The sequence below is a fragment of the Ruditapes philippinarum genome, unplaced genomic scaffold (assembly GCF_026571515.1).
Source record: "Ruditapes philippinarum isolate M1 unplaced genomic scaffold, ASM2657151v2 ctg93_1_1_1_1, whole genome shotgun sequence".
NCBI lineage: Eukaryota > Metazoa > Mollusca > Bivalvia > Venerida > Veneridae > Ruditapes > Ruditapes philippinarum.
In genome coordinates, this window is record NW_026860272.1 from 163,558 (window position 1) to 177,836 (window position 14,279).

At 31.9% G+C, this 14,279-nt stretch overlaps 1 protein-coding gene across 6 annotated transcripts in view; it reads right to left on the minus strand.

The window, feature by feature from the left end:
• LOC132759467 (high affinity cAMP-specific and IBMX-insensitive 3',5'-cyclic phosphodiesterase 8B-like) overlaps positions 1-14,279 on the minus strand; it is a 126,511-nt gene that overhangs the window by 52,376 nt on the left and 59,856 nt on the right. Inside the window, exons 1-2 of one of the 6 annotated variants that reach the window (XM_060751232.1) lie at positions 5,809-6,427; positions 3,315-3,767 (exon numbers count right to left, since the gene is read on the minus strand). The exons of the other annotated variants lie outside the window; for them this stretch is intronic. Of the exons in view, the coding sequence (XP_060607215.1) occupies positions 3,315-3,368 (54 nt within the window). The 5' untranslated portion in view covers positions 3,369-3,767; positions 5,809-6,427. Of the gene's footprint in view, positions 1-3,314; positions 3,768-5,808; positions 6,428-14,279 lie in introns of those variants that run through there. 6 annotated transcript variants of the gene reach the window in all.

A 14,279-nucleotide genomic window follows, 5' to 3' on the forward strand; every position in this document is an offset into this window, starting at 1 on the left:
CGACTGTTTACGAAAATAATTTAAAACACTTAAAGCTGGTTAAAATTTATTAGTATGTACATACAAATTAAACTGGTCAGGCACAACTAACCTATACTTAGTGTTAAAGGCACATTATGCCTCAGAAATAAATGAATATTTACTTCTTTAGAAAGGACAAACATGAGTTTTATACTGTTTAAATATTGGTATAAGATTATATTAATAGAATGCTTATATTATCTGAAGAAAGTAGCGCTAAATGTGAAATTATTTGTCATAATAGTAGCAAATGTTACAAAACATTTAGATTTCCATACAAAATACTTAATCACTATAAATGTATTACTTGCCAAAAAAGTAACAGAAGCAAAAGATGGTTATGATTTTTGGCCAATCAGTAGCTTTTTTAAAACTATTTAAAATTACACAAAAAATAATAATCTTTTGAGACACAAAAATAAAAGGATTTCTGAGGCTTAATGGGCCTTTAAACCTTTAAAATCAGCCTGGTACCAGTCTGTAATTCTTTGCAGTCTAGTACCAAGCTCTTTACTGTTGTTAGCTCAGTTTTTAGATATTTTTGATATTAAAATCCCTTTTCTTTTGAATGGACTGTTCCAAATTCAAAGGAGCCTATTACAAAATTCAACAGGTTAGAAGAAAAAGCTTTTTTCTTTTTTCTTTTTAACTTAATGGACTCTTTGGGTTTTTCCTAGATTATCAGTCTGTAGGTATAGGTACAAACAAACTTTTACAGTTACAGCTTTGAAAATTAAGCAAAACAGGTTTACTAATCTATTGCGACTGGAAGTGCACCGTAAAGCTTATATAACAGTATAATTTTGCTTGTACCTTAGCAGACCAGCTGGGAAAAACCAACATTTGCCGAGTTCCCGATAACATCTATTCAGTAAAATAAGTTCATACAACTTATCTATATATTCATATTTATCAGTTTTAAGTCAGAAATCTGGGTGTAACCAGACCTGATGACAATGAAGAAATACAACCGTCACTCGTCACCGGAGTCCTGATCAGACAACTTTCTCGAGCTTGTCAATATTTACGAAAATTATGAAAGTTACGCTGCAACATTAGACCTAGTAGTAATATTTTGCAGTAATTTTAGTTATCTTCAGTAACAGGATAACCATGTATGACACAGAGGTGTCGGGCTTTGTCTTGTGGTGTGAATGATAAAAGGTACAGTGTAGTAATTAATCGGCACCTAAGTGCAGTAACGGGTGTCAAAATTTGATATGATATAACCTGTTTCTGTGCTAAGGTGACATAATTACTATAAACACGATAAAACAACTAAGTACTTGCATGCACATGTGACTTTAACAATGGCTTGTCACATGTGCATGCAAATACTTAGTTGCATGCACATGTGACAGCAACTTGTCCCTGACGGGGATATGAACCCGCATGGCTTGCTATTCATAGATTACTTTCCGACGTTGAAGTGGCGGCATTGCCGAGTGGTTATTTCTTGATTTATCATATAACAGCACTGGCAAGCAACACAAAAACTTTGCATCATACATATATACTTGTCGCATCAAACACATAATACGTGTCATAAAAAGTATTTTTCTCCCTGAAACTGTCATCATATTGTAACATAATCCTGTAGAAATCAGACAATTTCTAATTTTCAATAAACATAATATACCACCATGACTAAAGAAGAAAAAAACAAAATAAATAATTTATTACATTAAATGTCAACCACAGACTATTACATAAGACTTATAGACTTCTTTTCATTTAATCTATTTACAGACATATAAACATCTGACATTTTTGCCTCTTTATTACGTAACAGTATACCAAAAGCTGACTTTTTCCATTCTCTCCTAGAAAAGGGATACCGAACTTCCGACATTATTTTCTATTTTGTTACAGAATCAAGCACCGAGCTTTCTGACTACAGTGACAAAATTGCAATGAATGAAATACAAACCATTTCGATTTTTGTCAAAGTGATAAAATAGATTAATAGAAACATAAAAACAGTATAAATGGTATTAAAGCGATGAAATCGTGTGGTTTCAATCAAAATTACATAATATACACCTGAGGCTCTCACATCAAGGTACATACCAACCATCACATTAAATCTAGTTTCTTTATGGAATTGCAGATTTAATATTGCAGAAAATTATTCACTTTTAATTCCGGGCATCATCGCAATAAGCAAGGCATGGCTTCATTTGATTCCACAGGGTGTGGGGGAGAGGAAGGGGCAGTTGTCATGCCATGTATTGTAGTTTAACAATATAAAACATATATTTTAATATGTATTTGCAATAAATAATTTGTATTGATGCGATTATCATGTTATTTTTTTGCAAGGTGAGCTTATAACAGACAATAAATGAGCCGTGTCATGACAAAACCAACATAATGGGTTTGCGACCAGCATGGATCCAGACCAGCCTGCGCATCCGTGCAGTCTGATCAGGATCCATGCTGCTCGCTTACAAACCCTATAGCAAGTAGAGAAACTGATAGCGAACAGCATGTATCCTGATCAGACTGCGCGCATGCGCAGGCTGGTCAAATATCAAAAAAATTGACCATATAAATTATGAAGCTCGACTTCCAATCTTTACCACCTCCTGCTTTGAATTTTCTGGTACAAAGTCATTAACAGTTTTGCTGTGAAATATCTTTCAGAAGTCATGACATTTATCAGAAGTGACACAACAAAGACACTGATATGTCATTATCAGTACAGTACAGGAAAGCAGCATATTAAGCTGGATATCTAACCAGACAGGGTCACAAGATTTCCACAAGGGTAATGCTTATTCCAGAGGGCCGGTTTAGCATTTTACTTCCGAGGACATCACAATTAAGTCAAATTTTGCATGATTTTCACTGATTTTTGTGTGATATTCACCAAAAAAAAAATAAATAAATAAAAAATTCTTAAAAAATTGAGGAATTTGACATATATAAGGAAATAACCTTTGCAACCTGAGACTCCTGTTATATATACTGGCATTACTAAGTAACAGGAAATTATAGTGAGCGAGTCAAAAAATCTCAATATTATAATGACCCCAGGCAGTGAAAAAGTTAATCTTATACCTAGGTAATATTATAAAGATACAATTGGAAGTATTATACAAGATAGCATAGCTAAAACAGTATAACAACACTCGGAGCACCATAATACCAACACAATAACTGCTATTTAAACATGATATTGGTATCATAGATACATCATAGCACTCATACAAACTTATATAAACCTTCATTTTCCAGAGAAAACATTTGCATTTCGCATTTTTGTGAAAGATATAAAACTGTATTTTCACCTTGAGGGAAATGTTCTCAATTCCAGGCGAATCGCAGCAGTGACAAATCCCCATCCTGGCTCTTTAATATTTTTTTTCTCTTCCACAGACAAAATAATCCCAGTAAATACTCGTTGATAATATATTAATAATCCTTTTTTTACTCTTTACTCCGGCATATTTTATTGCTTACAGCACTCTCATCGCTCAAGATAGTAAGATCGTTAGCGTCTGGCGTAATATTGTCGGCATGATGTCCGACTTGTGAGTCAATACGGAGACATAATCCGTCAACATGAGATTGTAAATGTTCGCAATGATCCAACATTTCTAATAGGTCTAAGAATCATGTTTACAAAATCATGGCATCGTAATCTGAAGGAAAGCCATCTTTTACAGCAAAATATGCTAATGCTAACGTCTGGCACAATGCTTCAGAAAAGAGATATAGTCCCGTTCTCATTAGCTGACTGGCTAAAATATACAACCATTATGTACATTTACGATTTCTGTGATTCCTGTCAAAGCATCGGCTTCACCAATACTTATGACTTTTATAGTCACTTGGCTTTACAAATTCTTATTCTTAAATATAAAGGTTTAACAATTTGTGCCTTATAATTATAAGAATGAAAATAAAATGTTTCCATGCATTTCTTTTTTCAAAAATTGTAAATATTTCAACAAAACAGTATTGATAATCGCAAATTACCGAATTTGAATTTTTTAAAAAAGTTTTCTTTTATTTTTGACTTACTGAGCTTCTTTTCATTTATCAATTTTAGCACACTGTTATAATACTTTTAGAAGAAAAAAAACAGCAAAAAAGTAAATCTCTGGATAAAATATATTTTAGAAATGGGTCATTTAGATGAAATATCAAAAATACATAAAAAAAATTAATACATTAGAAATTTCCAAATCCAATCATTATGTAAGTCTTATGTTACAGACTATAGGATCCAATATGAGTGGCGATACGATATAAAATTTTATTAAACAAGTTCAAGAAATTGTTATACAGCGGAACCACTGGCAAGGTTTTACAATATTGTTCTTAGACAAGTTTGATAAAAAAAATTAGCATACGACAATAAACGTGAAATACTTTTTATCACATATGACTTAACGCATTGAAATTGATTTTGATGCGCATTCTTGTTAACCAATATCATATATACACGTGTGTAAGAAAAATGAAATACATATTGGTCATTTTTCATGAAAAACATTAGTAATGCCATGTGTTATATAAAAGAAACATTAACAAAACACACATGTACATGTTTATACATGACAATACTCAGACATTGACAATCAAATTATTTAAATTACAAAAGAAAAGAAAACCTACTTCAAATGCAAATCAAATTAAACGTCCTATATTCCTTACGTAACCTTGCATGTGTTAGCGAATCATCGACGCAAATTTGAATGCTATATCTTACGTTCTGGTCATGTTTGACATGAATGACCGTATCAATTTGCAACATTATCTGAAAATCTGATCATTTGTTTTTACTTTTGTTTTGTTGCTATGGCAACAATAACTGTGATGTAGCCAACAAAGTTAGTGGACACTGGAGCGATAATTTAATTCAGGTGCAGTAGAATTTCATGATTAATTTTCACACCAGCATTTTTAAACTTGTCAAACCAGTCATATTTCCATCCAATTATACCCCACCCACCACCACCCAGAGGTTACTAATATAAACAAAACTATGCATATTTCTAATTTTATAGTTTGTTCTTTCTTTCATAAACTGCTATTAAAGCAAAAGTCTATAGCCTTAGCAACCAGAGCAAGACACAAGGCTAGCCGTCTGAACAGACTCAATTCCCTGAGCGGGCATTTTGAATTGTTCAATTTTTGTATTTCAAATATTGAAATCGGCCTTAACTGACTTCCAAAGGACTGTTCTAAAACAAGAGCAAATCTATTTGACAATTCAACGGGCTATGGGTTTAAATATTATATGTAAATTATATACTTAAAGTAATCTCAAAACAATGTATATCTTACCCTCCTCCAAAAACAAGTTCCCACCCCCCTCCCCCATTTTTCCTCCCTGTCCCCAATTCCCCCTCCCAACACACAAACACATTGCAACCCAGAATTGCCAAGGTTTTGATACCATAAAAAATGAAAAAACCTATATACAGTTTGTTCTATAACTTGAATTGTCATTACTTAAAATTATTTAGGAAAATACACCCCGGCTCCATTATAAACTCCCCCCACCCCCCTTCCACTCTCCCCACTCACCTCCAGCTACCTGAGATTTAATGCCCACACCACACCACACCCTACCCCACCTTACCCTAGCCTTACCCACCCCTCCAAAAATACTTACTTCTCATTAATAATCTTACGTTTAATTTTAATCCATTAATATCATAAATTCTTATAAAACCTCATTAGCATTTCAGGATCAACATAATATTGCCAATATTGCACTCACGTTAAGACGTTATTTATTTTACATTAAAACATTAAACCGTTTATAATTACCCTTAAGTTCCAACGTTTTCACTTAACATCACATCATCGTACAGAATTATTCAAATGAAGCACATTAAACATTTAATGTGTCATTAACTATACAACTCTTTACAATAAAAATCAGTTTAATTCATTCACTAAAACTGAATATGTGATTCTATTTAACACCATAACACCATATTATACACAAACAATTGTAAAAAAAAAATATATATATATATATAGTTTTTTAATCATAACAAACAATCATCCTTCCGTGAACTTTAGTTTGCATTCAAAATTATTGAATTAATATATCATAAACCCGACACTTATTCTCACATAACAGTACCAACAGCAACAACACTTAGAGAATTTCCTGGAATTAATTTCCCACTTCTAGAAACATTTTTCACAACGGATATACTCATTCTCTATGTCACAGCATGCCTCCACTATTTCATTAATGAAAAAAAGAGACGAGAAAAAAGCGTCATTTTCATAACTCGAGGTATCAATATTCGTAAACCACTGCAAAATATCTATATAGTCGGTTCAGAAAATACTGCGATAAGTAAGCACGAAACTTCACTATTGGAATCTCAGCTTCTCCGAACACTAACTGGTTACCACCTTCCATGGAGGTTCTGTTTCCTTCTATACATACACGAGTAAAAAAAAAAACCAATGTTTTCACATTTGCTAGTTAGTGTTGTTTCCGATAGTTCCGAAATAAAGTATAAGCTGAATAACACACACGCAGGCATTTTAATTAATGGAATAATCTGTTTTTTAGCTTGCGTTTCCGAGTATTAAAGTACATAATTATGCATGTAAAATGCAAAAAAAATTAGAGTTGAAAATTAACATTTTACTATAACATAATAATGTATTGTATTATAAAAGTTTGATGAGTTTTTGCGGAAAAAAAATTGGTTAATTAATAAATATCAGTGGACAAGTACCACAATTTGCCTAATCATACAGCTTATAACATAATCTTAATAATTCTACCTTTCCAATCTGTTACTAAACTATGTGTAAAAATTCATTTAAATGCAGATTTCTTGTGTATAAATATAAAATATCTTATTCTTTGCTTTGATTTTCAAAATACACAAACAAAACATGTGAAGTATAATGATAAAATTTGAAACATAATATTGATGTTATAGTAATTACTCTTGAGTTTTTGTTGTTGCTCAGTTTCTACTAAATTTTCTTGTTGCTGTTTTTTTTTATTTCGTTTTTTATTTCTCGTTAAAGTGAAAAATAAAAAATTCCTTTTTCTGTAAATCACTAATTACATGTTGTTTGTTTTTTTATTTAGACAAGAAAACAAGTCACAATTTTCTGTTATTTAAAAAACCTCCCCGGAAAAAAAAAACAGGCTTTAGAAACAAGACAATATTTTATGAGAAATAAAATTATTGCTTTCCTATAAATTCAAATTTCATTCAAACACATTATTAATATGACCATAATAATATGCATGTCAGTTGTTGAAATGGGAAATTTACAAATAAACCGAAATCAACAACCCTGTGAGATTTTATTTTTTCAATCGTAAAAATTATGGCACTAAATCATATCTAATGAAACCAAATGATATGAAATATGATTTTTTAACGATTTTATTACCTACTTACTAGACAATGTTCTACGAAGCACACGCGGTATTATTTCTCCATCTTCATTTAATGTCATGTGTTAACAATACTGTTTTATTTTTCAAAGTGTTTGCATGAGAATAAAATGTCATAATATTTACACTGATTTATGACGCCATTAAATATCATAAATAAAATCAAAGCTTCTGAAAAAAAATTTGTCGATTTTACATAACGCATTGAATTTTGTCAATTTTACAAAATGCATTTAAATTTTATTAACACAGAAGATTTATATAAATCAATTTGCGATCGATTTTTTTTGCAAAATTCATATTTTTTTATTTTTTATGGAAAATGAACATTGTTGATACTGTCGTTATCGGTGATATAAATTGAAAGTTTCCGATACACTCTTTGATTAATGAGGGAAAGACACGACTCGTGAACTTATTTACATGTATCACTACAAATATGACACTACGTATTTACCCACAATTCAATTTCTTCCGTCCAATCAGCAAGATTTAGGTAAACAAGAAATAAAACATTCACATACAATTTGTTTCTGATCTGTGTTATTAAACTTCTGTAAGAAAATATTAATACAAAACCACGAGATAGCGATAAAAGTCCCACATTTACCCTTTCGGCCTTTCCACACATGATTTATTGCATGGACTTGTGCAAAAACCAATCATCATTTATAGACAATTTCCAAATTATGTACTGATTGAATAGTTTGAACAGTGCAGACCAAGATCAGCTGGCACATCTTGGTCTGCAAATGCTTGGGTTTAAACTATTGCCATGAGCACGATATTTAGGGTTAATAATTGCTCAAATGAAATAATGATATCAATTGCTTGTAAAATTAAATTCTGTACTTATTTTTTCGTATATACATGTACATGTACAAATCAAGTTTCTGAAAATACACATGTTTAAACACACATCAATAACAAGTTTTATAATCAAAATACGGGGAAAAATGCTTTTCTGTCATTTTCATTATACCAGAATTGTTATAGCAATATCAGTCTCCGAGTCAGCTATTGCATGGAAATCAAGAAAATCTCCAAACATTAACATCCCTTGAAGCCTTGTCAAGATCAATTTCACCAAATTACCTCAATAATTTAAGATAACTTCATATAACATTTCAGAATTCAACAGCACTCTAGTGATCAATATTTAGCCTTGAAAATAAATTAGACAATTTTTAAATAGGCTGCCAGCCACTTAATTTTATAATGATTTGAATGCCTGGTCATTTTGTATGATGAGCAAGGTGGCCAGTCTGCACCCGGATCAGCGCAGTGTGTGACAAGACTTTATACCACTGGTGTCTCCTATCTTTTTGAAGAAGTGCACCCAAAATAACCCCTGCCCTGTTCAAGGTTCCCAAAGAAACGTCACCCACAGGTATCCAAAGAACCCCTGTCTGGATCAGTTAACCGAAGAATCCCCACTCAAAGGATTCCTTAAGAATCTTAAGTATCCGGTGATACAATAAGAATCCCCAGTTAAGAGTTTCACTTAGAATCCCTAGTCAGAGTTACCCCAAAAGATTTTCAGGCTTGTAAATTAACTCAAACTTATTATACATATATCCATAGCACAAATTTAGCTTAATGTCTTCTACATAAAATACAAATTCAGCATTGCTCTATTACACAAGTTTAGTGCATATGTCCATAATATGTCTATCACACATATTTTGCATGTACATGTATCCATTACACAAATGGCAATCGTCCATTTCACAAATTTAGTGCATATTCATAACATAAATTTAGCATATGTGTCAATAACACAAAGTCCGCTTCTTTCTATTATGCAAATTAAGCATAATATCCGGCACTACACAAATTTTAAGTGTTTATTCAAATTCAACACTTATATGTATAATATATAACACAAATTTGGCTTACATCTATTACACAAATTGAGCATAATATCAAGTTAAACAAATTTAATTTCGGCTTAAATCAACACAAATTTAACACGGATTACCATAACACAAATTTATTTTTTAGTCTACTACTCAAATTGAAGATTTTCCCATTTTGTTACACAAATTAAGCATATTATGTCCGTATAAACACAAATTTGGCGTAATCGTACATGAGACAAATTTAGCATAATTGTCTGTAACACAAACTTTGTAGGTCAAAGGTTAAAGATCATTGTTAATTTCTTGCTTCCAGACTTATCAATACATTGTTTAAAGATATAATAAACCTGGTGATTATAGATACTCAACCAGGATTATGAATTCATTAATAAATTGAATAGAAGAAAGTACCCAGGCAGTGATCCAGTTTTGAATAATTTAAATAAACAACGATTTCATTTTACAAACTCCCAGAGTGATCTCGGAAAAATAAAGGTTCAAAATGGAAAAATCAATGATTTTTCCATGCAACAATACTATACAGTTATTTCAGAATGTTTGTCTTATGCAAAAAGACACCTGACTAAGGATGCAATGAATGACATTACCGTTTGGGTTGGGCTACGAAAAATTTTATGATGACCATGAATGGTTTATTTTTAAGACACTAAATAAGCATGATCAATAGCACGAGATTAACAGGACAATTATGATGTAGCTATTTCGGTCCCTCTGAGACAGTATGAATGGTCAATTAATGATGTCATAAAAAGTTCAAGACACTAGTCCCAATTTCATAGAATTCGAGCTCCTATTTCTAGAAAAAATTATGAACACATACCTTTCTGGGAAATCTGTAAATGGTTACGTAGATCTATATCAGAGTGTTACAAAATGAAAATAATCTGAATTCAAAGAAAACTGTGAAAAAGTTATGGACGAACTGTGAAACATTTATGTAAGAGCTTCCCCCATAACCATAATGGAGTACTCTACTGCTAGTATGTTGAATAACTCATAGTTCGCTTTGTTTATGCAATACAAAAAAACATTGATTAATTCATAGTTTTTTTTTAATTTATTCATTTCAAGTAATCATGTCATAACTTTGACCTGAAAAATGCAATAAAATTTTTATTTCTAATGAATTGTGAAATAATATGTGTTTTAGATCAGAGATTTAACTGTCTTAAACCTTAACCTGCTGAACTAGAAGTGTGACATTATTAGCCTTATGTCACCAGTATAGAGCCGGAACAACCTGGGCTAACATGCAACCTGACCGAGGTTCAATACTTCAGGCTGACTTGAACATCACATCCTGATCTGATATCTGTAGCCAAGGGTCACCGGCAGGGCCTTCGCTTTGGGGTCGTTTGGGGAATACTCGCTAGCTTAGTGAGCGCCCCACACGGAAACCCTCGGTTGGTTGGGTGTGTGTGGGATACTGGTGTATTATTATTATCCAGTATCCTCTTTGTTATGATGACTTATTTTATAACTCAAAAGTCCAGTATGATGTTATTTCATTTATTTCTTTATAGCCCATTGAAAGTTCTCAAATACAAAATAATCATATAGTCCACACATATATTTTCACAGCTAGCACCTGAATTTTGCTTAAGTTAATTTACTTATTTTTTTTCTAAGTTAATACTTGATGTTATATGTCCGAAATTCTATATAAGACTCTTAGATGTTCTATGTTCCAGTTTCAAGATAAGACTGATTTAAAATATAAAAGCAACAATATAAATTAAGAAAGAGTTGTCATAGTGTTAATACCCTTAAGCTATTTTAGCAATAAATGTCAAAAGATAATCAAGTATGGCTTGCTTGATAAAAGACTAGGAAATTGATAATTAAGCCATAAAGTATTAAAATCAAAAGGTGATAATATTTCCTTATTGACCACTATGACATGTTTATACTATAGTTGTAAAATTTATCAGTTAAGAATCTAAAAGTAATTTTTATCAAAATATTTATACAACAATGAAATTCTTTTAATGATTATTAAAATTGTAAGTTATTTATGAATTTGAAATTATTAATGTTTTTTATAATTAATTTTCTAAAAGCATTTTGATGAGGAAATGCTATGTTACACATCCCCAAAATTGATAATGGAGAGTAATTGTTCCAAATATGGAAACTGGAAATGTCCATTTAAAAATTCACTGGTTACGATTAAACGCTTTATCATAATCACATTCTGTTGCACAATGCTGATATAACAGTTTCACAAGACCAGGGTTACAATTGAACAATTTAACTTCGTCGACAATTTGACATATGCAATAAAACGGCCATTTTGTCAACTTTATACTGTAATTTTGCAGGTTTTTCTTTCAAGATTACATAAACACTTAACCTTACAGTGATAACCAATACAGCAAAATAGTTATTACTAATAATATTATATTGAACAATACTGAAAAATTTACAAGGGAAGTAACTGCATCATCTCAAAAATTTATACAAAATCAAGTTACCTCCCTTAGAAACATTTTTTTTTTGCACAAAAGCAAGTTAACCCCCTCACAAACATTTTCTTTAATATTTAATCATTATTATGATAACATATTTTTTAACTTTTTCAAGCACTGCAATATTGTAAATATATAAAACCTTTAACTTTTTTATTGCATGATATGTATTAACTTAGTTATAAACAAAAACTATTCAAACATGTTTAAATAAAAGTGTTAGACTTTATTTAAAGAGGCAACATAGTTAGGCAAGTCCTTTGAGCCTCTATCAAAATGTATAATTATATAGGAGCCGCGTCATGACAAAACCAACATAATAGGTTTGCAACCAGCATGGATCCGGATGCGCAGTCTGATCAGGATCCATGCTGTTTGCTTACAAACCCTATTACAAGTAGAGAAACTCAGATAGCGAACAGCATGGACACTGATCAGACTGCGCGGATGCGCAGGCTGGTCTGGACCCATGCTGGTCGCAAACCCATTACGTTGGTTTTGTCATGTTGCAGCTCATATATATACAGTTACAAACAAAAGATTTATATATAATAATGATAATTAAATAAATAATTAAAATACTTATATTAATTATAAATGATAATAATAATTGACATCAAAAATATTATTATGAAATGATAATACAATAAAAAATAATTCATGACCAAATTTTACATCCTCCAGATAAACCAAAATATTTCAAGAAAATCAAACTTAAAAATACTGAGATTTAAAGAAAAGTAAAAAGATTCAAGATAAAAGTAATATACATGTACATGATTCATGTTCTGATTTTTCTCAACAAAAATCTTTCGCTCATTGAAAATAACCATAAACAACGGTAAAACAAAAAAACAACCCATGAAAAATACGCAAAATTAAAAACCAAGACGCTGAATGATGGAGCATCATGCCTGTTTCATTCATAAAGTATAAACGTAAATCAAAAAACCATCTTACACATTTACTTCAATGTCAATTACTTCATTACTGTTGACAGCTTATTTCCTCATCAGCAGCAAAAGTGAAATATTTTGAAACAAAGTGAGGAGAGATGCAAATAAAGAAATGAGAACTCGGTTTCTTGAAATTATGTTAAAATGTTCAAGTTATTATGAATATTTCCAGCCCAAAATATAAAAGAATTGATAAGGAATCAAATTCTTTTGCCTATAAACATATATGAGCCGAGTAACGACAAAACCAACATAGTGCGTTTGCGACCAGCATGAATCCAGACCAGCCTGCCCATCCGCACAGTCTGATCAGGATCCATGCTGTTCGCTATCAGTTTCTCTCCTTGTTATAGGGTCTATAAGTGAACAGCATGAATCCTGATCAGACAGCGCGGATGCCCAGGCTGGAGACTGGATCCATGCTGGTCGCAAACCCATTATGTTGGTTTTGTCGTCACGCGGCTAAATAATAAAATTTATCAGAATGAATCAAATTTAAAGCTGGGCATCATGAGTCAATTATAAGAAATTCAGCAGCTGGTGCTCCTGGATTCTGTAAAACATAACTGTTAGGCAATTATAAAAATAAATCTGGGACTTTTGCTCCCTCCCCCTCACCCTCCCCTGCCTTCAACATACCCACACAGAGAGGAAATTTTATGCAAAGTCCAATTCCAAAAGTGTATTTTTGGAACATGAAACATTTGGACCTCGGCTGAAATTTAGAGGTAGACAAACACGATTTAGGTTATAAGCGCCGAAACAGGAAAGATAATTTTGGATTACCTTGGATGTTACAATCTTACAGCAACACCAGGGGTCCTAATTTTTCTGTATGGGGGGCAATAAAATTGTCCAGAGAGATCTTTCAACTTAGGGGCAAATGTAAAATGTGCTTTTTCCCAAGGGGTATTTAGGGAGGAGGACAAATGTCCAAGTCCAAATTTAAACAGGATATTTTAATGTCCAATGATACACTTTTGGATTAGGGGGCAAATGTCTTGGGGGTTGGGGTACGAGAGGCAAATGTCTAGACTTCCATATAGATTATATGATCATGCAAGCCTTAAATGAAGCCCTTATCAGTATTGTAACCATCATTGGACGCCATAACTGTTTGTAATGGCTGCTGTTTGATAATATTTGAAAAATAAGAAAACAAAGCGCCATCTGTTGTCACTGTTAAAAAAAAACGCTCTTCACAACAACTTTCATTTGTATGTACATGTATTACCATATTTGCCATTTTAAAGCCATCAGGGCATTAAATTTTTTTTACGGTCATTAGGAATCGGCAGGTATTGATTTATAAAAGATGACATCTCGAAACTTGCTTTCATGTCAGATCATAAACAAAATAATAATTTTATCCGGAACTCAACAAATGTGTGTTTTTCCCATCTAATCCTACGGCACAATCAAACACTTGCCAAGTTCCGGATAACATCTTTGAATTTTGTATTACCAACCACTCTGTAACACCATATTATGTAAGCATAATACTTTTTAATGTAGTAAAATGTAAATAGGTATGTATTTTTTTTTTAAA